General features: G+C 39.8%; 1 protein-coding gene and 2 long non-coding RNA genes across 5 annotated transcripts; 1 reads left to right on the forward strand and 2 right to left on the reverse strand.

Moving 5' to 3' along the window:
* Window positions 1–242: 242 nt before the first annotated feature.
* On the reverse strand, window positions 243–20,796 carry LOC110056944 (uncharacterized). Its single transcript, XM_020763504.2, has 10 exons — window positions 20,615–20,796; window positions 17,312–18,532; window positions 15,520–15,800; window positions 13,375–13,467; window positions 12,196–12,315; window positions 3,295–3,439; window positions 2,811–2,943; window positions 2,278–2,402; window positions 1,031–1,123; window positions 243–900 (listed from the first exon to the last, which is right to left on the reverse strand). The coding sequence occupies exons 1-10, from the start codon at window positions 20,670–20,672 to the stop codon at window positions 800–802; spliced, it is 2,370 nt and encodes a 789-aa protein (XP_020619163.2). The 5' UTR covers window positions 20,673–20,796; the 3' UTR covers window positions 243–799.
* Window positions 3,649–9,418, forward strand: LOC149118344 (uncharacterized). Of its 3 annotated transcripts, none has more exons than XR_016208631.1 (4): window positions 3,649–4,206; window positions 4,580–4,655; window positions 8,609–8,697; window positions 9,235–9,418. It is a non-coding gene; the product is annotated as an uncharacterized LOC149118344 (long non-coding RNA). The 3 variants fall into 3 exon arrangements; XR_016208628.1 differs by having other exon boundaries at window positions 8,613–8,697; XR_016208632.1 differs by lacking the exons at window positions 3,649–4,206; window positions 4,580–4,655 and adding an exon at window positions 7,297–7,349 and having other exon boundaries at window positions 8,613–8,697.
* Window positions 9,684–12,189, reverse strand: LOC149118345 (uncharacterized). Its single transcript, XR_016208633.1, has 2 exons — window positions 11,721–12,189; window positions 9,684–10,936 (listed from the first exon to the last, which is right to left on the reverse strand). It is a non-coding gene; the product is annotated as an uncharacterized LOC149118345 (long non-coding RNA).
* Window positions 20,797–24,460: the final 3,664 nt, after the last annotated feature.

Below are 24,460 nucleotides of genomic sequence, written 5' to 3' on the forward strand. Positions count from 1 at the left end.
TCTACTAGTCGTTCAAAACTTCATCTAAATAAATCCTCTTCACAGAAACTTCGAAAACGTAAAGCGGCCGCCAGTTTGTTAACAAGCGGTCATAGCTACGCTACTCATTATCTACAACAGAATAGACAGTGAGTGGCTTAGTCAATCAGACAACGTCATTCGTGATAGAACGCTAGTAGATTTATACTAATATTAAATAGAGGATATTAAACGGCGAAAAAATAAAATTCATATCTTGACGCTACCGTGTAATTTTCTTTTTATTATATAGATAAACTGACTACTAGCAGAAACAACCGTGAAAAATCGCAAAATGGCGTCATCAATATCCATGGAAAATACGGTACTCGGGTCCCAGATGAAGTTTCGTATGACACAATGACAGAGTGGAGTTTCTTTATTAGCACCACATCAATTCGCATTAATCTAATTAGGTTGCCAGCAACTAATGCCTTCTTTGTTTCACAAATTCCTTTCTAATTTCATTACGGCAACAGAAGATTTAACACTCGTCTATTCTGTCTTGCCTCACACCTTTACTTTCTTATTTAGACGCGCCGTCAATCTGCTTGTGTCAGCGGTGACTATCCCGAATAGAATTCAACATCAAGGTGTGAGAAGAAAAAATGAAAAATAGTGCAATAGCTTTTTAACATTTTAACACAGCATGTTTGGCAAATTGCATAATCTAACTAAAAACATACGCGAACTCTCAAAAAAAATTCTACGGATCTTTGGAACTAGGCAGAAACGTGACTTCTTCAGTGGTTAACCATCGTCAAAGTTTGTAAATTTGAACTCAAATCAGTCGCAGTGCTTTCATGACACTTGTTGCCATAGCAACAGCGACCAATAGGAAGGAGTTCACGAGATGGCCACCTGATCCAGTAGTCTCCGGCTCTGGAAATAGAGAACATCATCACTGCAATGAGTGCAAGCAGAAAATGATTTTGCCTAAACCGGCCCCCACCCCACCCCGCCTCTATCACAACTGTTATGTTTTTACAAGAAATACTCTGACTATTCTTACCGCAGTCCTTGCTCGGGCGATACTCTTTGAGGTCTTCTGGCTTCTTTGATAGGATATCATCAAATTTCTTCACAGGTTGACTAGATTGATCCGCTGCAAAAATACGTAAAAAAAAATCTAAAACAAGACATTCCAGTGTATGGGACCATCTTCAGTTGTCAAGCAAGAATTAGAAGACTCCTGTGAAACGGAGCCTTTAGACCCCTCGAACAAAGCATACACTCGCTTCTTGGTTCAATGAAGGCGTTTAAAATTCTACATAATCTCCAGACTGCCATAAATTACACTACAAGCAGCAGTTCATAATAGCTGCAGACGGTATTTAGTTTTGTTTAATCATGTTGCAATTTGCAACATATTTATTTAGCCTGATTCAATCTTTCAAATTCTGAGAAGCGGGCAAAAGTCAGGTGAACGAGAAACATAAACTTTAGTCTGCGTGTAATTCCTGTTAGTGAATCAGCTATTCACAATCTCGTTTGAAGGGCAAGATACTAAGCGTAGTGGACAAGTACCCTTCTTTGAAGACTGCCAGCAGTCTCTTTCTTTCCTAGCGTGAGACGACTTTCAAGCGTGCGATGATCGATCGTTTCTTTTCCTAATTTGCATAATCTTAACTCGGTCTCGCGCGCGCAGGATTTCAGGAACAAAAACTACTCCTAGTCTACCTTCTTAGCCTTATTTACAGCAGAGCTTTGGTACGTGTTAGGTCAACACAGAAAAGCAGCATTCTTAATGTTACCTCCCAAAGTCCATCCCCTAACGTCCTCGTTCGTGGGAGGTGGGCAACAGTGGAGTAGGGGACTGCCTGTCAGGAGGAAGTGCAGTAATCCTGGCAGGAACCCTGAACAAACTGGCAAATAGGGGCTCTGGCAGTACTGTTGGGGGTCAGTCACCCCCTCATTTTACAGAAGCTAACGCAGGAGAATCACAGTCGCACTGTGTGGATCGCCAGTAGACAGTAGTAGACAATATGGAAGCGAAAACCACAAAGAAACTCGCGTCTACAGCTATTGCCTGCTAGTACGAAGCTTTTTCTACTGGGAATCTCTTTCTAGTCTACCAGAATGAGGTGCAATCTAACCCAAACGAGAAACGTTGTATGGAGAGTGTGTAAGGGAATTAAGGCTCACGAATACAGTACTGCACTACCACACGACTTGTCACATGCTTGCCAGTTTGATATTCCATAAATGATTACAGAAGGAGTAAACCACAGTGCTATTGGCGGGGAAGGGCGGAATTACCTTTGCCAATGATGCCAAACTTGACTATCAGACATCCCTCCTCGTCGCCCTTCTCTGTCCGAATGTTGAAAAGTCGCCACTTTGGAATTTCTAAGGCTTTAGACATGGTGTCGACAAAATGGGCACTGAAAAGGAATGAGCAAATTTGATAAATCACAAAGAGCCGTTTTTCGCACAGAAAATCTATTATGTCGGTTGCGGTCAGCGGTGTTCTAATGACTGTTGTAAGGTCGAACCAATTACAGGTGGAAACGCGAAGAATGCAATCATGATAAACGAAACAACTCGAAAAAACATGCAGCAGTGCTCAGCGCGGGAAACCATGCATCCGAGAATTTGCCTTCCTCCTGATTGCTTGCAAAGACTGCTTGTTTCCTCTGCCAGTACATAAGTATACGCGTTTCAGATACTGCACAGCCCACATTTCGATTTTGCTAATATGGTAGAATTTTAACTGTTGTACCAGCGCGCTCAGTTTTAATGCAACCTATGCAATGTAATATTTAATACCTCGTTGATGTTATATAATTTACCTGGAAAAGTCATTCTCTTTTTTGTACTCCAGGGATTTCTCTACAAACAGAGACGAGTCAGCCGTGATATTTGCGCAACCAAGACGACCATTTCGTCCAAGTTTATCGTTCACTGCGATGCCATGACCAACGACTGGTAAATAAAAAGACATATAATATAAAACGTACCGTAGCAACGTTTTGAGATCAGCAAGAGTAGCTATAAGCCTGTTTAACCACAAGGTGAAGGGTAACCCCTCCAAAGTTTGTTACGGAAAGTAGGCAGCTGGACAGGGCTCGGACAGTTTGATCGAGACGTTCAGCACGCCAATTATTTGGCTAAAGCACCTTTCATAAGGTGCAGGATGTACAAGCCTGAAAAGGCCAACGGCTCAATAATACGTTCAAGGCCGCGTTTATCTGGTCTGAGACAAAGATAGTGTCAAAAAGAAGCCAAGACAGAAAGAAAGAAAAAAGAATTTGTTTGTTAGAGTATTATCATTACCAGAGTTTCTGCCGAATAATGGAAGGTTGACATCATTGAAGAACTGCCGGCGACCGCCCACCGTAAAAGTATTGTGTTTACCAGATAAGTCTCCTGATTCACAACGAAGCATGTTAGTTGGTCTGCAGGCGGTGGAGTAACTTCCCTAAATAGGCAGAAAGATGCGAAATCAAATATGTAATAAGAAAAGTTAATACATGACTAGAGCTTCTTAAAAATATACTACAAAGCGCGGTAATTAATTGTCAATGTAAACGCCCAGCTGGCTGGAGAAACATGGAAAGCAAAATGTCAACCGGAGTGATAAATTCACCAAAACTATAAGCTTAAAATCATTCGCTCGACCTCTGTTGTGTGTTACTCGCAGGGGCGGGGCAGAAGACTCCTGAAATTTTTGTACTGGATCATCCAACAAAAAGTGACGTCACATCCGGTTTAAACGGTGCCGCGCAGCTCGTTTCACAAAGCGAAAAAATGGCATTTCGATTGGGGAAGATTTTCTTCTCTTTGTAAACCGTCAGGTCCGTGTCCTTCCATACTGAGGATAGAAATATCGTGAAGGCACATTTCTTCGACTTTTGAAGCAAAACTGTTGGCAAAAGAGAACAGTTTAGTATTGTTTTGAATGAAAATAACGGAGAGCCTTCTGTCATCGAATGGCGGATTTTACACATATTCAAAACTGGTGTTGTTCCGACTTTTGGTTCTTATTGTTCGTGATTCGGTGATAACACTAAGTGCAATAGCCTATAATGTTAACAACAACCTGGATGAAGTATTGCTGGCCATAGTTTGCATTGTGTACAACGGGAACATATTTAACAGAAGCCGTTTTTTCTGAAAGTGAACACAGTTGAAGTTCTGTATCCACGTGCGTGTGGTGGAAAAGACATGCTGAATCGTATACTGAAGGTTAGTATCCTATTTCCGTATCTCTTGTTGAATACGGTTTTTCTCTGTAAGAAATAAGCAATGTTGAGAGTTAGAGGCGAGCTTTGGGGATTACAGATTTCCCCGAAGAGATCAACAAAGGGGTGAAGCAGTCCCCCCCACCAAATTTTTCTGGGAGTACCCCCGCCACCCCCGGGCACTGTGAAGTTGTTCATTAATAAATGCTGGACAGAATTCAAATTTTATCCAGTCCTCTGTATTGTCTGAACTGCAATGCTGGCCTGGGGATCAACTTTTTTGGGCAGTTCCAAAAGAGTAGGGTTGGCCTGTTTAGGGTTAGCTCTCGATGGTATGGTATATCCTTAGCCCTTAACTTTACCCCTGCTTTTGACAGGTACCCACTTCTACTGTGACCTAGGGTGGGAGTTACTCGCTTATATGCGGTATAGGGGTATGTGTGGCCCCAAAAGGTATGGTTTTTCAGCCGTTTTGATCATAAATAGGGTATCAGTTTTGGCCATTTTGGCCTTAAATAGGGTATGGGTTTTGTACTCTAGTCTTGAATTTAGAAGAAGCTACTATTTCATCATTGTTGATAAGACCATAAACAAAAGGCCTTAAAATATTATGTTTAGGCCGACTGTGTCAGCTACAATAGTGGTAAATAGGTTATGAAATATTTGGTCTGGTCATAAATAGGGTAGGGAGAATCACAGATTTTGGTCATAAATAGGGTAAGGGTTTTGGGAAGCTGGCCGCACTCCATGAGTGGTTCATAAATAAATGCTGGACAGAATTCAAATTTCATCCTGTAATTAGCTTTAAGCTGTAAATTATTACCTATTAATAATAAAATAGAGGACATCTTCTGTGTTTCTATTCAACAATTGGACTATAAGGTCAAGAATTCTTTGAGGTGATAGTTTGAGGCTGTATCAACTGTATTATGACCTGATGGGAATCTTAAGCTAGCAATCCAATAATATTGTTAAGTAGAATTGTAATTAAATTTTCCTCGAACCGTGATTTACCATTGTTTCTTTTTCAAACTTCATACTTAGGTGCAATCATACAAATTTATCTACAATTCTCATACTTGTAGTCATAATTAGTAAATTCAACCATTTTGAGATTTTTAAGTTATGTTCTATATATCAAGTTGACTCAACAAGAGATGCTGTGGGAACTCAGGCCGCTGTTGATTGTTTTCACAGCTTTTTTAGTTCTTCCAAAGATCTGTTTACAACACCTCATCTTCTGTTAATCTGGTGGGGATACAAAGTAGCTCTGTAGCAATGGAACCCTTGTTCATTATTTGATCAATGTTTAAATGGCATCTGCCTTCCCTCTTGTAAAGAAAGAATGAAAAATGACTGTCTCATACACATGCATCAAATAATTCACAAAGGTCAGTTGTGATTGCTCCATTGTGGGTGGGCTGAGAATTCTAGCTTGGTTTGATCTTAAAGTGATTGTTTGCCATTAATTTCCTGATGCATTCAGCTGAATTTGACTCTGCATGACTATTCATAACCCTTATTGTATAATCAAATGTGCAATATCCCTCTTAATATTTGTTTGAGTTTCCCTCAGTCATTCAATCACAGTGGGTTTTGCTGGGTTAATTTTTTCTTCTTTGTAAATTGATATTTCTGCTTTAAATTCTAAGTCAAGGCATTGTCTCGGTTAGCCAAGCCAAAGTGTGTATATGAAGAAAAGTTGTCCTGCCTGTCAGGACATGAGCCAAGGCTAGACAACTCACCCACCCCTGTAGTCTCGGGGGCAAGACAGGTTCGTGATCCTAAATGTAAACAGTTGGTTGAATTTTCAAAGAAATAAGTGAAAAGTCAGCTTGGCCAGGGGAACTCAGGAGAAGGGTTGTCTTGGGTACCCAAGACCATATAAATGGGCCCTTATATAAATGGGTCCTTATATAAATGGGTCCTAAGGACATTCTATTTTATTTCCACACTCCCTCTTCCTCTGTTGACATGAGCTTTAGACAGGGCTATGAAAGAGTTATTTCTGCACTTTTATCTTTTCTGTTAGTTGGTAAATATTGACTTATTTAGTGAGTGTGGCTGGGGGGAGGGGGTGTGGATATAAAATGGAATATCTCTAGTCAGCTCTGGGCCCAAGTTGTGTGTTGTCCAACTGATTATGCAAACTACACTTTCCAAAATCTTTGTGGGTAGGTGTCTGAAGGGATCATTTGATATGTTCATCACTACAGTTGAACCCTGCCATATGGCCACCCCATTCACATAGCCACCTTGTTATTACGGCCACTTTATTCTGGCTTGAACGAAAGCTCAGTCAGTCGGTCATTTTCTTATTTACATGTAAAGAACCCCTTTAACCACACTGTTAATGTGGTCAGATTTTTGTGGCCCATTGGCAACCAGATTAACAGAGTTCCACTGTAATTTATAATTGTCAGTGTTGGTTGTTTTTAGAATATTTGTACCTCATAGAGGCGAAAACGAATTTGAGCTATTACCCACAAAACAAAATTCTGGATCGTACATTTTAGGAGATCAGGCATCACTTTCATAGTTAAGTCCCATAATTATTTGGAGATTGGTTATCCCCTAATCCCTGAAATTAACAAGGCTGATATCTCCATCATCATGTCATCAAAGCCATAATATTTTGACACCTACTGTATCAAACACAGTTTCCATAAGCAGTAACAAGAGTCTTCCTTTGGTAAACCAAAATAGTACTTGCTGCCAGGTGGTTTATTATTTAAAAGTATAACCCTTCCAGAAGCCTTCACAAAGTAATACCAGTTGCTAACAATTTTTTTGTGGCTGATTTAAATTTTGTAATAAATCATACTGAACTGGCTCAGTTTTAATATACATTTTGTTGCATTTAGCTCACATGTTTTCAGTTTAAAGGAGAAGGTCACTCCAAAGAGCTTACTTTTTTTGTCTTCACTTATAGCAAGTGAATATTCAGCTTTTCCACTAATCAAAGGTTCAGTCTCTGAAGTGCCTGCTATCCTTAAGAACTTTATCTTGAAATTAAGAAGCGACTTCAGAGACCACCATTTTGCGACTGTCTTGGCAGCCAGGCTGTGTTCATGTGACTTCATTCTGTCCAACTCAAAATTGGTGGGAAGGAGAAGAACCTGCAACTGACTTGGCATCTGTCACAAGGTCAGCAAAATCTATTTTTTTCCAATCGATTATCCTCTTCATTATCTTCTTTGCTATTATTTCGGAGTTTAGAGCATGTTTAGCTCAAAATAATATGTCTCAAGAGCAGCCATAACCCAGAGTGGTAGTCAAAAGCTTGTGGGGAGCCATTAGGACAAAATCTCTCAGATGGAATGATGTCATGAAAACTTGGCCTGGGTGCTTCTTTAGAGGCAAACTTCATAAGGAAAACCTGCACTTTAGACGCTGAAACTTCTGTGAGTTGCTCACTTAAGTGCAAGGTTTTCATTAGCGTCTACATAAAATGTATTATGTTTTTTGGAGTGACCTTCTCCTTTATACACATATCCAAAAAACAAAATATATATTGTCCAAACTCAGTCATGTTAGTAGTGTTAGTGTCTAATGAGTACCTGCAAAGAGATAGTTATACAATCATTCTAGCAACTCTCCTCAATATTCTGGGACTCTTCCACCTACCATTTAGATCATCCACCCCAGACAAGTTTTGAACTGTTGTCCAGATACAAGGGACCATGGGCTCCTAGGGACAGTGCATAAAGTGCTATTATGATGAAATTTGCAGTTGTCCTCCATAATATGAGCATAACAGTTTTGTTACCATGGCAACATACTGGGTTTCAACCTTCCCTGATATAGGCTTTTCTGGCCACCTTTGGCTTTCCATTTTGATATTTGCCAATGGTGCCTCATCAGCACAATCCAGGAAGCATGTTAATATGCAAGGTTGAAGTCGTAGCCTCGTTTAACATTTTTCAAGCTGAAAATCACTGATTTAGTGAAATCAGGTTAGAGGGGACTGGAAAAGAGTGAGTTGCCATGGGAAAATACAGGCTGTATATAATTTTTATAGCCATAGGTGTGTTTCCTGTAGTTCTAACTATAAGCCTACCAACATGATGTAATATTGGGTTGAGTGTATGACAACATCAGTCAACTCATTTACATACTTATATTTTTCAAACTGAAATATCTTTGTAACTGATGCACATATTTGCAAAAGGTAAACTGCATTTTAAATCTTTTGTGGAATTCTATGTGATACACCTGAAAATTCTGACTCTAGGGGTAAAAATTTAATGATAGAAGCACTTTAAAGCATTGAGTTGAATTTATGCTGTTGGCAAAATTTTACTATAAGGTGTCAAAAGGAATTTGGAGGGGAATTTGGTGTGGTTATTGAATTGACAGAGGTTGGTTTTGTTATTGATTTTGTCATTATCTTCTATATTTTTGAGGCAGAGTGGTTGTTGGCAAAAGCAAAACTGGCAATATCCTCACTGACCTGTGTTTAGATGTTTTTAGGTTTTTGTCTCTGACAATGAAGGTCAGTTTGAGTAGTTACACTGTCTTTACAATAGAACATATGGATATTAATAGTATAGTTATATTTCAATATCCTCATACTAAAATTATAGTAATTTTATGGCTCAATTTCTACCTCTGCTTTAATTTGTTTAAACCAGTTTATTTTTTTAAACCAATTTAATTTCATCAAAGGGGAAGGGGGAATCTGAGAGCAACAATAAATTAGACCAATAAATATAAGGACATTTGCAATGGTTGCTTTCATGGCCTAGTAGAGATGAAGTGGGCCAAAAAGTCAGAGATCTGATGTTTGAATCTAGGTCTGTCTGCACAAAATACAAAAAAGATTGTATTGTAGTATAGGAGTATTATGGTAAGTTATGTTCGGGGGTTGATATGGGATCCTGGCTGTACTGTTGTAGGATAGGAATAGGAACTGAGGGGTGGGTGGTGTGCTTGTGACCCTTTTTAAAAACCACTCTGAAAGTGAAAACTAACTGATTTGAAAAATTTACAGCACAGGTAAACATTATACATTGTATCTTGTTTTTTATAGGTGGTAAATGAACAAATACCCACAACAGACCTGTCCAAGTGTGATTTTTTTTTACTGATAATGGAAATCATAATAAAGATACAAAGCCACCTTGGTGTGATTTCTTTCTTGACAGTGAAGTGCAACCTAGCCAAAAGTTGCATTCTGTAAGAGGTTTACAAAAATTAAATGGAAAATTAAACTACTCCAGTTTGTAATTATTTTATAAGTACTCCTCTCTCCAAAACATATTTGGTATGCTGTCGTACTGGCAAGAATATAATATAGAAATTTTATGGGAAATGTTGCCATTTAAAAAATATGCAGCTTAGACACAATAACAATAATTCTCATTTCTGTGGTGTTTTCTTCAGTGTGAAAGTGTAAAAACAAATTCTACTACCCTACATGTAAGTTGATGAATATAGGAACTCCTCTGAAAAAGTTTGCTGTTGTTTTTTTTCTATTCATTTTTTTTGTCGAACATTTTTATTTTCCTATCAGCAGTTTCTTCACAACACATTGTAAGATACTAACTAGCCATAAAAAGGACATTTTTATCTCAGAGATCATTTTCAAGATAAAAAAATGATTTTTATTTATATTTTTTATTTTCTTTGGGCAGGGACGTTTTGAGAATTTGCCTAAAAATATCACAAGGTACAAAGGAAGGGGCAAAAATAAAAGTTATGTTTTCATTATTAGTTTGAGTCTCCCTATGAACCTGCAAAGTATGGTCATTTTTTTATACTGTTGGGGATATAGTTATGCCCATTTTAAATCAAAATACAAATGGGAACTTACGTTGATAATCACTCAAGCCCTAGGCACTGTTTTGTTTTTCAATTGCCTTTTTCCACAAAACAAATTCAACATCCTTGTTACACAAGGAGGGAGAGGGAGGGGGTATTCTACATGGTTTTAAATAGGGAAGCTCCATCTTAAGGTCCAACCCTTACCCATTCACATACATTAGTAACATTTTGACAGAAGAAGTGCCTCTTTTGTAGGCAATTCATTGCAAAAGGGTACCCCTTTACAAGCCTATTTAAGAATACTGTATCCCTTTTCTAAACCCAGCTTAGAAAGAAGTTCTAAAATGTCTTTGAACAATATAACATAATCCCCTCATTCTGGCACAGTAAAGTAAATGAGAGATTATCAACAACATTTTAGAACAGGAAAAAGGGAAATACCTAAAAGACAGATTTCCCTACCCTTTCATAGACCTGAATTCAACTTGTCAGAAATTCCTTACCCTTAAATAGTTATACCTGGAGCCTGAAAACTTTTGAGCAGAGCCTCTCCATATATGGCATTACAGGGAGTCCTCCTGAGCCAGGAACTCTTAATAAGTAGTGATGAAGCTGGCTTTAAGACTAGTCTGATCAGGCAGCTTCTTCAGTTTGTGAGTACAAACTTGTTGTTCTCAGTCAACTTCTAGTATGGACCCTTTTCTTTCTGGTCTGGTCCAAGTTCACAGACACTACTAGCTAGCAATCACGTTTACAACACTAACACTAACAATGTCACTCAAATTCTGGTTGTTCAGTTCCACCGCACCATGGTCACTCATCATTGTCAGACGACTTCATTGGCTTGTAAAATTCTCCAGCCTGGCAGTGTCATTGTTGCTATTGCCTGTTCCCAGACTTCCTTTTATGGCTGGGTGTCGGGGCTTGAGATTGCACATTGAAGAGTGACGAATTAAAATAATTGAACTCTATAAGAGAGAGTTGTCAGAATTGCTAGTGTTCTCTCATTCCCTGGCACTGAAATGTCTATTATATAGAGAAAGCAGACTGAAAATAGGGCAAAATGTCTAAGTAACCTTTCAAAATAAGTTGCAAATACATATGATAGCTAGGGATTAAAAGATAGGGAACTTGGTCTGTAAACAAGGCAAATGAAAGGAATCGAAGAAATTAAAGGTGCTTGCTTGACCTCATAGGATTGGGGAGAGGGGTGGATTGAAACTTTATAGTGTCGCTGACATTTAACACTTGAAACAGAAAAATAAATTACATTATAACTGAAAAAACAACAACAACAACAAAAAAAAACACGAGATGCCCAGATTACTGAATCACCCATAAAAATATCCTCTTGTTTATATTTAAGGGGTTCACGGGCTGCTTATGTTCATGTTAAAAGAAGCGTTTACCATTATTAAGGGATTACCAAGGGAAAATTTAAGATATCTCGTTTAAGGTTCTTAACAAATCGTAATAGAATTTATAATGCCAGTTTGAGTGACAAGCAAAAACAAGAATTTGAGTTAGTGTCGATCGGCAAGAAAGTTAATTCCGCCCCGTTATGTGTGTGGGTCTTACAATGTGATACGATTAACAGCTCTCCATTACCCTCAAGTGTTTGTCAATAGTAAATTTGAAAAAATGGGCTTCTGTTAAATAGGTTCTCCCAGGGGTAGAAAACTGACATTGCGCTTTTCTCTCAGTGTAATGCCTACCTAAGAGAATAGGATATTTGAATTGAGTGCAACTTACCTAGAATTCATTATTTCCACGCAAATGATGACTCCTGTGGAATTCAGCGACGAAGAAACGACGACATTTCATGAAAACACACACCTTCAAAACAGCGTCTTTTTGAATAAATAATTGTTCCGTTCCTCAAACAAACAATATGGCGAGGAAGAAGATAAAATTTTGTTTATCACGGCCAAATAAAACGTTGGAAATATCCGGCCGATTGCGAAATATTGCTGTTTCACTTACAGGGAGAACGATTATGTCGCACTCAAATTTTACTTTGTCGCTCAACTCGCTTGTTTACCGGATGTGACGTCACTTTTTGTTGGATGATCCAGACACAAAAAAAGTGCCAAGCGTCGCAGAGTGTTCTCCCCCGCCCCTGGTTACACGATTAAAGATTGTAAGTAGTAGGCATCCTTCGGACTTTCACCAAATAGCTACAAGATTAAAGCCGGATACACGTGTTTAAAAAATTATATGTTCCCACCTGAGTATTAACCCCGTACGGATTAAAATTTCTCCCCAAACTCAGGCATCTCTTGTTGAGGTCTGCCGCACGTGCGTCTCCACCCACTGGACTGTCATGTACGTCCCACTTGTGACCAGTCTGTTTAAAGAAACGATATATACTGATTAACTACTTATTAACCAAGCGCGAGGGCCGTTTTGGGAGAATATCAGCCCGAGGTTTTGACAACACGAACCGAGCGCAGCGAGATCCGTATTGAAAAGACCAAGGGGCGATATTCTCCCAATAAGGTCCCGAGCAAGATTGGTTGATAACAGATTTATTATATGAGTGAAAATGATCAAAAACCCATGCCGGATCGCGATCACTGGAAAGACACCGTAAACTTCCAGCCCCCAATTCTGAGATTTGACTTAGGGTTTACTCACGTTTGAAGTTCTCAAAGGACAACAAGGAAAAGAGAATGAAAAGAAAGAGAAATATTTGTCAAGGGTAACGGGTTTCTTTTGGGACACTAAGTAAGCGACAAAACAACCAAACAAAACGTTAATAGTGGCGGCGAGGGATCATTCGGGACAGTGCCCCGTCCAATACAGTAAAACCCCGTTACGACGGCCACCAACGGGCCATGAAAATTTGGCCGTATTAACGGGGTAGGGTCAAATTTCATCGATGACCGGTCGAAATTGAGTGAATTCTCAACAGATATATAACAGCTGCACTTGTAAACAACTGTTCTCTTATAAGCATCGGGAACGCAGATATAATTAAAAAAAAGTAATAATAAAACTTCAATCAATACATACAATATTAACTATGGAAAGATGAAAATACCTGGTTCGAGTGGCCGTATAAACGGGGTAGAATTATAAAGGATTATTCAGGTTGGGATTTCAGAATGTGGCCGTTGGCCGTATTTACGGGCTTTCGTATGAGAAAATGTATGGGCGTTTCGCCGGGACAAAAAAGTAGCATTAACGAGTTGACCGTAAGGCAGGGTTCCACTGTATTTAGGGAATATTGGACCGGTAATGGAGCAGTCTCATTGGTCGATATTAATATTGACCCTTGAAGTAACTTAGTCGTGTAATAAGGAAAATTATTACCGGCATTATCAACCACTCCATTTGGAAGATACGAGAGTCGGAGTCTAATAAATATACCGTAATAATATAACAGTGCTCTAAAATATCTTACTGTTTTGTTGTTCGGGGCTACAGTGTACGTGATGTCGATGTAAATCGAGGTCTCTTCACCGGCGGTATTGGGCTTGCTGGAAAAATACTGATCCTAAGTAGAGAAAGCATAGACAAACAATCGCAGTGATTCAATGAGCCCAGCGTTCCTCACATTACACTATTCCACAATGCTCCCGCCTCTTTCACCTTCAACTTCTCGAAACATCTGAAACTATATTTGCTGTCTGAACAACATTCTGAAAACAAGTAATATTTCTATATGCTCCTTTTTTCCAATTTTATGTACATATCTCCTTCTCTTAATAGCTTTTTTTTCTCTTAAATCTCCATAGAAACATAATAACTGGAGGCTGACTAGAAAACCCTTGGTTACTTCAGTCTCCAGACTCATATAGTACACTTTTTTTTTCTTTGTCTTTACATTTCACTGATATGTATAAAAAAAAACTGTAAATGTACGGGTAAATAAAGTTATTGTTGTCGTTTGTCTTTCAGACAACAAAATTGCCGGTGAGACTGGTTATGTTGTAGCCCGGCGGGTCTTGTACCTGGGGGGGGGGGGGGGGGGCTCCTATATGAAAAGGTCTGGGATGCTCGTCGGAAAATTTGAATTGAACCCCTAGAGGAGACCAATCTGGGCGTGGCTCAGGCTTTATTTAACCCCTAAAAGATACCACTTAAAACGGAAAAGGCTCGATTATTAGCTTATTATTATTTTTTCGAGTGCATCCTAAAAGAAAATTTGAAAGCTAAAAATCGTGATTCTTCGTCTTCAACACCCTACGTGAGACCAGAATCCCTGATTCGGTCACCCCAAAACGCAGACCATGTAGACTGCAGACCGTGCAGACTGTGCAGACTGAGTACTTTTCTTCTAACACGTGACTCACTTTTTTCGCTTCTAGTGACAAAATAGTGTTCAATATGTCCTAATGTTTGTTATTTATCCACAGGCAGCACAAACTCAACATCTGACTGTTGATTCATGCGTTTAATAGACTTTCTATGGGAAATTCCCTTAACTGGTCGTAAATATACTAAAACCAAGCATAAAAATAAACTTAAATACATTCTGGGCGCAAATATTGTGTCAATTTCTGACGGGTTTGTGGTTTTATTTATTTTGTCTAATTTGTTGTTGTTGTTGCTGTTGTGTTTTTTTTTTTTTTTTTTTCGATTTTCTTAGTCTTCGTTCTCCTCTTAACTGATTCATAAAACAAAGCAAGGACGGTGACTCTAAGCGACCTTGTCCTACAAATCGCTTTTGCTCCACAAAGTACAGAATCGCCATTAGACTAGGGGCATTCCCTCTTTCGCTTAGTTGAGCGTGACCGTAAGTAAACCTCGAGGAAAAAAATGCTCGCATGAAATTTTTTCCTCGAGGTATTCCGTATGCGTCACGCACGATGGACTAAGCGAAAGAGGGACTACTCAACTCGTAGTCTAAATCGCCACAAAAACACAACTGACATAAGGACAGATATATTAACCATCGCATCAACTCATCACGGCAACCGTATTGCGCTAAGAATTTCAAATGATATTCGGTTTTCTGCGATCTTATCATGCACTAGGTTTTTTTCGCGTGATCGCAGTCACACTCCGAGAGCCATTTGGAATTACATTTTGTACACCAAGAGTACAAAATGCGCATGTTACGTGTGACACTATAATACAAGATACAAGTGAAGTATATTTCTACATTTTAACATAGCTTTACTTAAGTATATTTAGGACTAAAGGGAGTTCCCTTGCAAAATCTCTAACAAATCAACAGTCACATACCACCGAGTTTGCGTGGCCTGTGGATAACACTCTGATATATAATTGAAAAGGACCAAAAAATATGCGAGTCAAAAGTAAATGCAAAAACAAGAATAAGAAAAAAAAGTATTCAGTCTGCACAGTCTGCATGGTCTGCACGGTCTGTGGTCTGCAGTCTGCAGTCTGCATGGTCTGCGTTTTGGGGTGACCGCCCGGTCTTGTAGTAAATTCCTGCGTGCGCGAATCAAAGTGGGTGATCTATGAAGAAGTAAAATCCATACAACGATAAAAGTAATGACTGTTATTGTCGTTTCTAACCAACGAAATGACAGGAAATGTAACTTGGTCAAACAAGTTGGATGCTATCGATCTAACTTACCACTAAAACAACTCCTGTCAGTGTAGGTCCAGTGAAATTCGCGGTGGCTTTCATGACGAAAGTGGTCTGCGGTTCGACAACAGGTACGAGGTTGCTGCAAACCCACCGCTTATTTGCGTCCTTTATCTTCTGTAAATGGATGACAACAGAGCGACCCTGGATGCTGTTTACGCCAAATAGCGGTAGATTGTAATCCGTGTGTTCTTCGTTGTAGGTCGTGAGGTTTAGGAAAGACCCATACTTTCCACTCAAGTCACCGATTTCATATTCATCGTCTGTTCCTGTGGAAGAGAGTTAAGCAGAGATGATTTTAAAATCTTCGAACGGCCAAGTCCGTTCTTGTCCGTTTTTGCAACTGATTCAGATTATCTAGTGTTTCGCGTACTCAGCTAGACGTAAACGCTGATATCGCTTTTACATTCGAAAGACGAGTACAGGTGTAAAAGATTCCAGTGAAATCTGTCTTATAATAAAAGTAAAAAAGGCTGGTGTTTATCATCCAATCAAATTTTAAATAGATAGAATAATCCAGCCCTTCATTACCGCCAGCAAGAATTGCGTGGGCCATGTCGCCCAACAAGTTCAAACGAAGCGCGGCGAAATTGGCGGATTTGTTATCACAGACAAGACTGACATTAAAGACCGTTTTTACCAAGGCTTCACGCTCTTTAGAATTTCATCACAATTTTCTTTGTTTTCATAAAAATAAAAGATCATTTAAGCTTATGTTGGTTTTATGTTTAGCCTACTTTGAACGTAACTTAGCGAGCGAAGAGAGGCAGCTGTATTCACAGGCTACTCTTGGATGGGATGCTAGTCCATCTTAGGGTTACCACCACCCCCTCCCCCACCACCCAGAATTTATACACTGCACCTGTACGCATTTATACATCTCAGTGGAGTGAGGCATTTTGATAGGAAATTGTCCTGCCCAAGAACGCAAACTTGGATGAAAAAAGGAATTAAAAGATTCAACGTTTTAAGACCCGCTATGTTTCATCGGAAGAGGACGAATCCAAGCTTTTAGTAAAAAATATCGTTTTGATGACTGTTTCACCCTCCTAAAATTCCCTCGCACTCAGGTTAGGGTGACCAGCGTCAGCGAAGACTATTTTTCACGTGATGTAGCCTTGGGACATCATAATGCATTCACCCATCAACAGCTCACGCCCTTTCCACCAACGATGTCAAACAGCATCAACACCGGGGGGACTCCCATATAAAAAGGACGGGGGTGACGTGCTCGTCGGAAATTTTAAAAAGAACCCCTAAGTGAGTACCAAGATCCTGTTTTGTGGGCGTGGCTTGAAATTTTTCCACCTCTAAGAGGCACCACTTCTAAAACAGCACATCAACTGACACTTTCATAATTTTTAAACGCAATAACGACGATTGCTTTGATTACCCACTACTCGTAAAGTTTGAAAGTATTGTCAGAAATATCTATCCTGTTTAGTTTAAGTTGCTCATTATAAACGAAACAGTAAAGGAAATCGATTTTTTTTTTCGGCGCAAAACCCTGAAAGGTACCGCGTAAGCTCCCGCTGTGGAAGTTTTGAGGCTGAACACCCTAAGAGGTACCAAAACCGCTTTTTTAACGCCTAAAAGTTACGAAGATCACCCCTGTCCTTGTTATATGGGATTCTCCCCCCCCCCCCCCGGCATCAGTTGTGCTGAAAGCTGTCAAGTTACATGTATGAGGATTAAAACGTCAGCAACGACAGCTTGAAATCTAATTCTGAATAAAACAACAGCAATAACAATAAGACGGAAAGGACAAATTAATGTTCACCTGTGCCTGCTGCAGGGCTTGTGTTAATATCAATGTTGAAAGGATTCCAGTGATCTCCAGCAATGAGGCCAGCGCATGCTTCACTCGGTGTTAAATGCTTATACGACGGACTGGGGTATGCGTGCACGTGATACCCTTCAGCCTTGTTCTGAAGGCCACTCAGGTTGATTTCTGTTGTTGTAGGATCAAAAGGAGACAACTGAGTAAACTTAAATTTACCACTCACACCCTCATTGACATCCGCCTTGAACGAAGCTTCCTGTGTTTTGGGTTGTAAGTGGACAATCTTTGCACAGGCAACAGGGTTTTTAGCGTCGCTGTCCGAAAACAACACTATAGATTCTCCAGTGACCGAGTTAGCCCCGTTCAGGGGCAAGTTAGTATCGGTGAAGGCCGCTTTTGTTGATGATTGCATAGCAGTTGCCACAGAGACAGAGACGTTGCCATGTTTGGATGTGAGATCGCCAATGGCACAATTGTCATGCATTGTCTGGTTACAGTTTTCATCTTTAATGCCCTTTGGGTTAAACATTTCACCGACGTTCTTGCAATACAAAGATGGATCAGAGGAATCATCACTAACCACGCCCTGATTAATCTGCCAGCTAAACTCATGTGTTGACTCCGCATTGTTGACGAAAAAAAAATCAACAAAAACAGAGGTGTCTGAGTTCTCGTCAACTTGTCTCAAATAAACGAAGCCCGCAACTGGAAATTTGAAAACAGCGACGGCTGTTTCCATGGACTGGGCCGGAGTAATCAGTGCGCATGCCTTGGCTGTGGTGCCACTATACAGGACTAGTGTCCTCCCCATGATGCTGTATGGGCCTGTGATCGGAATCATCAATTGCGGATTTGTATAATTTTGCTGAGCGCTGTTTCCAGTCAGGTTGCCAAGCATTTTCGCCAAGTCTCCAACTGCGCATGAGTCAAATTTTTCAGGACGGGAAAAAAGGCAGTTGGCATTGTAGTCTGGAGATTCCTTAGCCATTTTGGGATCAAAGAGAGCTCCTACGTCGCAGCTCATAGCTGCATTACCATCGTAGATCATGGGCAGTTGATGAATGTTCCATGTCAGTGTCTCGTTGACGCCTGTTAAGTTGACCATGATAGTTGTAGGACCATTGGCTTGGGGCTGGGAAAAGACCACGTCACCCTTAATTCCACCCATGCTGAAAATGGCATGTAAGGTATTCTTGTCAGAAGACGAGGTGACAAAACCTGAATGAATGAAACGAAATAATAAGTGCAAACAACCAAAGTTGCTTATGAAAAGAACACAGATCACTGGTGTGCATAAAGGTTGAACATCCAATCAAGCAGGTGTGATTTGCGTGGGCAAGTCGCAGATGTTTTCTCCCACCATGCATCGTAGAAAAACCATAAAGCTATAGTCATGTTGTTATTAACACGCCATGGAATTCTATTGTATCAACCACTTCACAGAATACCTTCTAATCTACAAACCCTGGGGGCCTTACCAAGTTTAGCGTCTAAAAGACAAGAGCTGTGCATCATAACGTTGCATATCGGCTTAATTACAGAATCTACGTAAATCTCAATTTGTTTGTGCTGTGCGCGATTACAATGGAATTCAGAATTTTTGAATTCTAAGGAAAACGAAAATTAGTTCGAGTCGGGAGTTCGAAATGTCTGGAGTAAAATAACCGTGAAACAAATCGCAAAGAAATGACTTTTTGTTCGCTGGTTATCGTGAAGGTTTCAGAAATAGACGGTTCAAGGAATTAACTAATAAGGATTCCATTGTACCTTCATTCCAGGGAAATGTAAAACACAAACAGAAATTTACCAGCTAGAAAACAAAGCAACGTATTGATAAAACAAAACAAAAACGAGACCGATTAAAAATGGAAATAAGTTAACGGTGACGCCAAGGAACACCAAAGGTGTTTAATTAAAACGCCGGCCAATAGGGATCTGGCTTGCAGCAGGCTTGGTTGGGTTTGCTTACATACTGAAATGATAATTGCTGACGAGACGCGAACACAGGAAACACTTGTCGCCTTGAGTACAATTTACTAAGAAAATAGCTCGTCTATGAACAGTCTGGCTGCATATTTTCTCATTTTCATTTTCTGTTGCGGCAAATTACTAATTTTCGTTGTCTTTGAAATGGTTCCTTTGCTTCATTGGCCTTAATCTATGTACGTGATTAATTAGTTTTTAAAGACTGATACGAAAGTAATGAGATGTTGTGCACCTTAATATGATGTACTTACACTAAGTAATAACATAAAAACAGGAATGCACGGCAACGATTAATAGGCTTTTGACTCTGTAAAAACTGGCTAAATTCGGTGATGTAACTAAGACCAACTAGGAGTATGTTATTAATGAAGCTCAGCCTCATCCAAAGCGGATATGTTGAGACATGTTTTCTTAGTTTAGCGCTTATGCCGTTCATTTGGCGAGAGAGAATGTTTATGTTGAGATATTGGACTTTCGAAAGCTCAAGTAAGCTGAACTAAGAAAACCAATGTCGTACACATGTATTCATAGTTTGTAGAAAATAAGTACTTCACCGCGAATCAAGTCTGTGACAGAATTGAAGAGTAAGTGAGATCAGCTTCTAGAACTCAGTAGAACTGAATAGCTCACTCAAATAATGAATAATCATTGCAGCTTGCGCAGACGTTGGACACGTCTGGGACCACATAATTCATGCAATAAAATACATAATTAGTCGCTGTAATCAACACGATACTGTTACATTTCGTTTCGCAATTGCATTTGCCAATTGTGCTTCACCCCCGGCCTGGCTCGGGAGAAGCAAAAAAAACACCTGATTTTTTCTGAGAAGTAGCTGACAAAAACATGTGGCGCAAGAAGAAACGATTCATATGTTGCAGCTGCTGTTCAAGGGATTAAATTAACATAATGGCAAATACAACACGTGAATTTCGCTTCCGAGATCGCTCTTTCACCCGCAGTGTGCAGTATACAGTACATTATCATAGCGGACGGGATATGAAAGTGGATACTACACGGTAAAGCACGGAACAATGTTCCAAAGGTTAGATTTCAAGTTATCAAAACGAATGTTAAAATATATTTCTTCGCTGATATATGAAAGCACTGCTCTGTTTAGTAGATGATGACTCAAACGAAGTAAACATCGCTTAATTTTCACGCACTCCAGAAGTGTTACTGAGTTAAACATATCTTCTGATCGTTCCTGTTTGTGCTGGCGCTCAAACCGAAACCGGAAAACTGAAATTAGCACACGAATCGTTGTTGCTGTTTACTTCACGGAAGCTATTCGACTCAATTCATGCTTCTTACCTGCGTAGAGAATCAAATGCACAACTGCAAGCATTGCCATTCCTTTAGTTTCTGCCATTGGGTAATCGAAACGACACCTGATTACTCTTGTGACTACGTAGACAAACGATAGTTTCACTCCCGAATGATTTTTACACACCTACGTGCACTGAATTGAAACAACCCCTGGCCGGAGTTCGACAGCATCATTATCACGTTACACGTGCTGGTCACGCAAGCGTGGTCACGCGGAACGACAGCAAAGGGTGCATAATATTCAAGAATTTTGGGTTTAAGACTTTTGTGAGTTTATTGGATACTGTGCGGAATTTACAGGAGAAATTACTGCACCACACTGGCTTTGTGCAAAAGTGCTTCTTTCCTTTTGACAATTTTCGCCGTCGCACGCTGGACTTTCGGCTGCAGTTTTATTAACCGGAGGATGGTGGGCTGATACACTTGTTTAAATTTTAGTTTATTTCGTCTCATTTAAATTTTTGTATTTTCTATGTCATTATTTTCTCTGCCGTCAGATAAGCAAACGCAACCTCGTTCCCAGGGTCTCTCATCTTAGGGAGCGGTAAGATGAGAGACCCTGGGAACGAGGTTGAAGCAAACGGTTTTTGGGTTTGTCACGTATTCTTCGCGGGGGAAAAGATTGCGCGACTAGCCAGAAATGCGCACGTCTGCGTGGCAGGTTTAAGAAAAGTATTGATTAGTAACGCCCGGGGGCCCGTTTCTCGAAAGCGCCGGAAACATTTCGGACCCGTAAAGCGATTTTTAGTTCATCTGCATCTAAAACGGAGAAGTGTATACGCCTGAAACTTCTTGTATGAAGGGAACCTCTGTTCATATTAAAAATATATGAATAAAACAGCTCTGTAATGGTAGGGTTCAAGATTTTGCTCTGGCCTTCCGGGCCCGAAAAGTTTCCGGGGCTTTCGAGAAACGGGCCCCAGGGGTCGGATTCTGGGATTAGTTTAACTGACAACTGACCAAAGGTGAAAATTGTAACTGACAACTGACAAATAGCCTAAAATTTTACAGACAACTGACATTTGTAGTCGGCATTACTCAGTAGTCTTCTCCTTAAAAAGAAAAAAAAATTATGTATCACCTTACCGATATATCTGTGCGTGTTTGTTTAGGACTTTTTTTAGCTTGCTAGTGACAACCGTTCACGCGCTCCTAGTTTTTCCATCTTCTTCCCCTTTGAACGCCTACGCATAGGCTAAAACGTTCTGTACGAGCTTGTACGGAATAATCTCGCTGGAGTTTGGAAATTCGTTAATGTCGTCAGTAAGTCATTTGACGCTACTCGGCCCGGCATATACTTCATGCTCCCCATTTTTTGGTGACCGCACGTAGTTTTATTTTAATAGAAGAGAAGATGAACGTTAGCGGCTGTAGGCGATTCCGATACGGTGTTTGAAAGTTATCGAAGTCGCATGCCCATCAGCAATAGGCTGTAAAAGGTCAGTCACTGAAGAGACCGTGTGATGGTATTTGGCTTTGTTATCCAACTGCAGCGATCGAATACCGTCCAAATATCAGCCCAGGATTTTTGACCCCTAAAAGAGACCATATTTAAAACATATAAATATATGTTTTTATATTTCTTCGCAAGAAACCCTAAACGAGATCTTCATGGCTACATATGGGCTACATTTGATGGCGTTTTGTTCAGAACACCCTAAGTGAGGCCAAAATGCGAAATTTACATCCCTAAGCGAGACGACGAGCATCCACACTCCCTTCATATACAAGTCCCCCCCGGGAGACTAACATGTGCTCAGTTTCACCTAGTACCTGGATTTGTAAGGTAAACATCGTTAGTAACAAGCAGATAGAAAATGGCTGTAAGAAGAGGTGCAATACGTCCAACCTGACGCGTCTAGCTAAGTACAAGAAGCATGAAAGCCCACAAACCTTATGTTTTGAGAGCTCAAGCTAATGTGAGAGGACTGGGCCGTGCAAAATTTCGGGCCGCTATAAGTATAGTAACCTCCAATGCGATGCCGAAGTAGATCATGTTGAACAGCATATTGTCGGAAATTATATGCAGAGCATCTACTAGAGCTGGAATCTCCTTCCGGCTAAACAAATTAAAACAGCGATCTTTTCCACTGAAAAAAATAATATTCCCCAAAATTTCCGGATTTTGATCGTTTTACGCTGATGTTTCCGAAGGGAGGCTAAAAAGTGTACCAAGACTAATAACACACGAGCAGAGCTATAGCCGGCCATAGCCCTGATCAGTTCACTTTTTGGACATATTATGCGTCTGAGACGTATAACGCCCCTATTTTTTACTAATTTAGATTGTCATTTCTTTTACAAACGTTGCCCAAGATTGCCACGTTTGCCAAGTCAAATCGTTACCTAAAGTACTGGACGCCGCCTGAAGTTAAAATTCAAAACTAGACGAGCGTTTACTCGGGCTTCGTATCGCAATATCAAATCGTACTTTACAAGTAACTTTATTGAAAACAATAAGAGTAAATAAAAGAATCAGGATGTTTTAACACAAGAGTTTCGCTTAGATATTTACTATTCATTTTGCTTCGTTGAGTATCCTCTTTGTCCAATTGCATGTTGTTTGCGTCATCTTCGAAGTTCTGTTTATGACTATTCTTGATTTTTTTTCAACATCTGAGGTGTTTTTCTCAGCATTATAGGTTGTTTTTAAGTCAGTAGTCATTGTTTCTTGTTTCGCTTCTTCAGAAACGAAACGGTATTGTTTTCAGTTCAGGGGTGAACTATTTACATAGTGATTTGTAATATCCAATCAGAGTAAAGTTCGTAATTGTTAATGTAAATACGGCGGCAAAATTTCAGCCAAAACTCGGTACATCGCAACAAAATGTGTCATTTGCAACATTTCAGTGAAACTCTCGTTTCTCGGTATTATCTTACACAAGAAAACTGCGAACTGGACTTGATAGTGATAGTGAAAAAGAAATATCTTTTCGAAGTAGAGACACCGCCACACCACGCGATTTGTCCACCAATGCGATGGAAGCAGTTAGCTTTGTTTAGTTCAACAAAGAAATGGTACTGTTTTCCGTTTCAGAGTGATTCGGTGAGTATGAATGTTATCAGGGTAAACGCATGTAATTCACAAGGTAAACATGTTCAGCAAAAACAACTTCTCGAAACTAAATTTTATTTCGTGACACGGAAAGAAAAGGAAATTAAAATGTCATGCAGGTAGAAATAATTGGCGACTTAAATGTTCCTAAGTCTTACTGAAACGATGTATTCTAGAGAAACGAAGATATCTGTTTCCGTGCTTGATTTAAATGTGATTAAGATCACAACTACGGCGACATAATTTTGGTCAATCAGAACACTTGTCAGGAATAACAATCCCGCCCCTTTTCCGTGGCTGTTTACGGGAAAGGTGGACGATACTACAGATACGATATATTGTGGAAGGTAACTAATTCATCATATTGTAATTTAATCAACGTTGGTATATTGCAAAATAGGCACAATATGGCTTTTTTATGAGGTTTTCTTCATATCGTAGGTGTCGACATTTTCCAGATTTAGTTGAATTTCTCGAATTTTCCGCCACAATTCCAGTAGGTTTACTTCTTAGAGCGCGCTTTTAAAAATGTGAAAATTTGTATTTCGACATACCGCGGTATTTCAAGAGCTGGTTTCCATGAAAATGCCGATAGCATTTTTATTTTAGCTCCATAATATTCAAGCGAAAGTGGAGGAATAATTGCACAACTGTCGTTACACATGAGGCGTCCTTTTTGAAAATAAAAATATGCTGCGTCTCTGACAACGAAACGTAGAGTGCCGCATCCATTTGAATCAAGGACTGCCCGGTACAGAAATGGAAAAATTATGCGT

This window comes from Orbicella faveolata, unplaced genomic scaffold (assembly GCF_042242905.1).
Source record: "Orbicella faveolata isolate gen_17 unplaced genomic scaffold, um_ofav_v1 contig_1, whole genome shotgun sequence".
Classification (NCBI taxonomy): Eukaryota; Metazoa; Cnidaria; class Anthozoa; order Scleractinia; family Merulinidae; genus Orbicella; species Orbicella faveolata.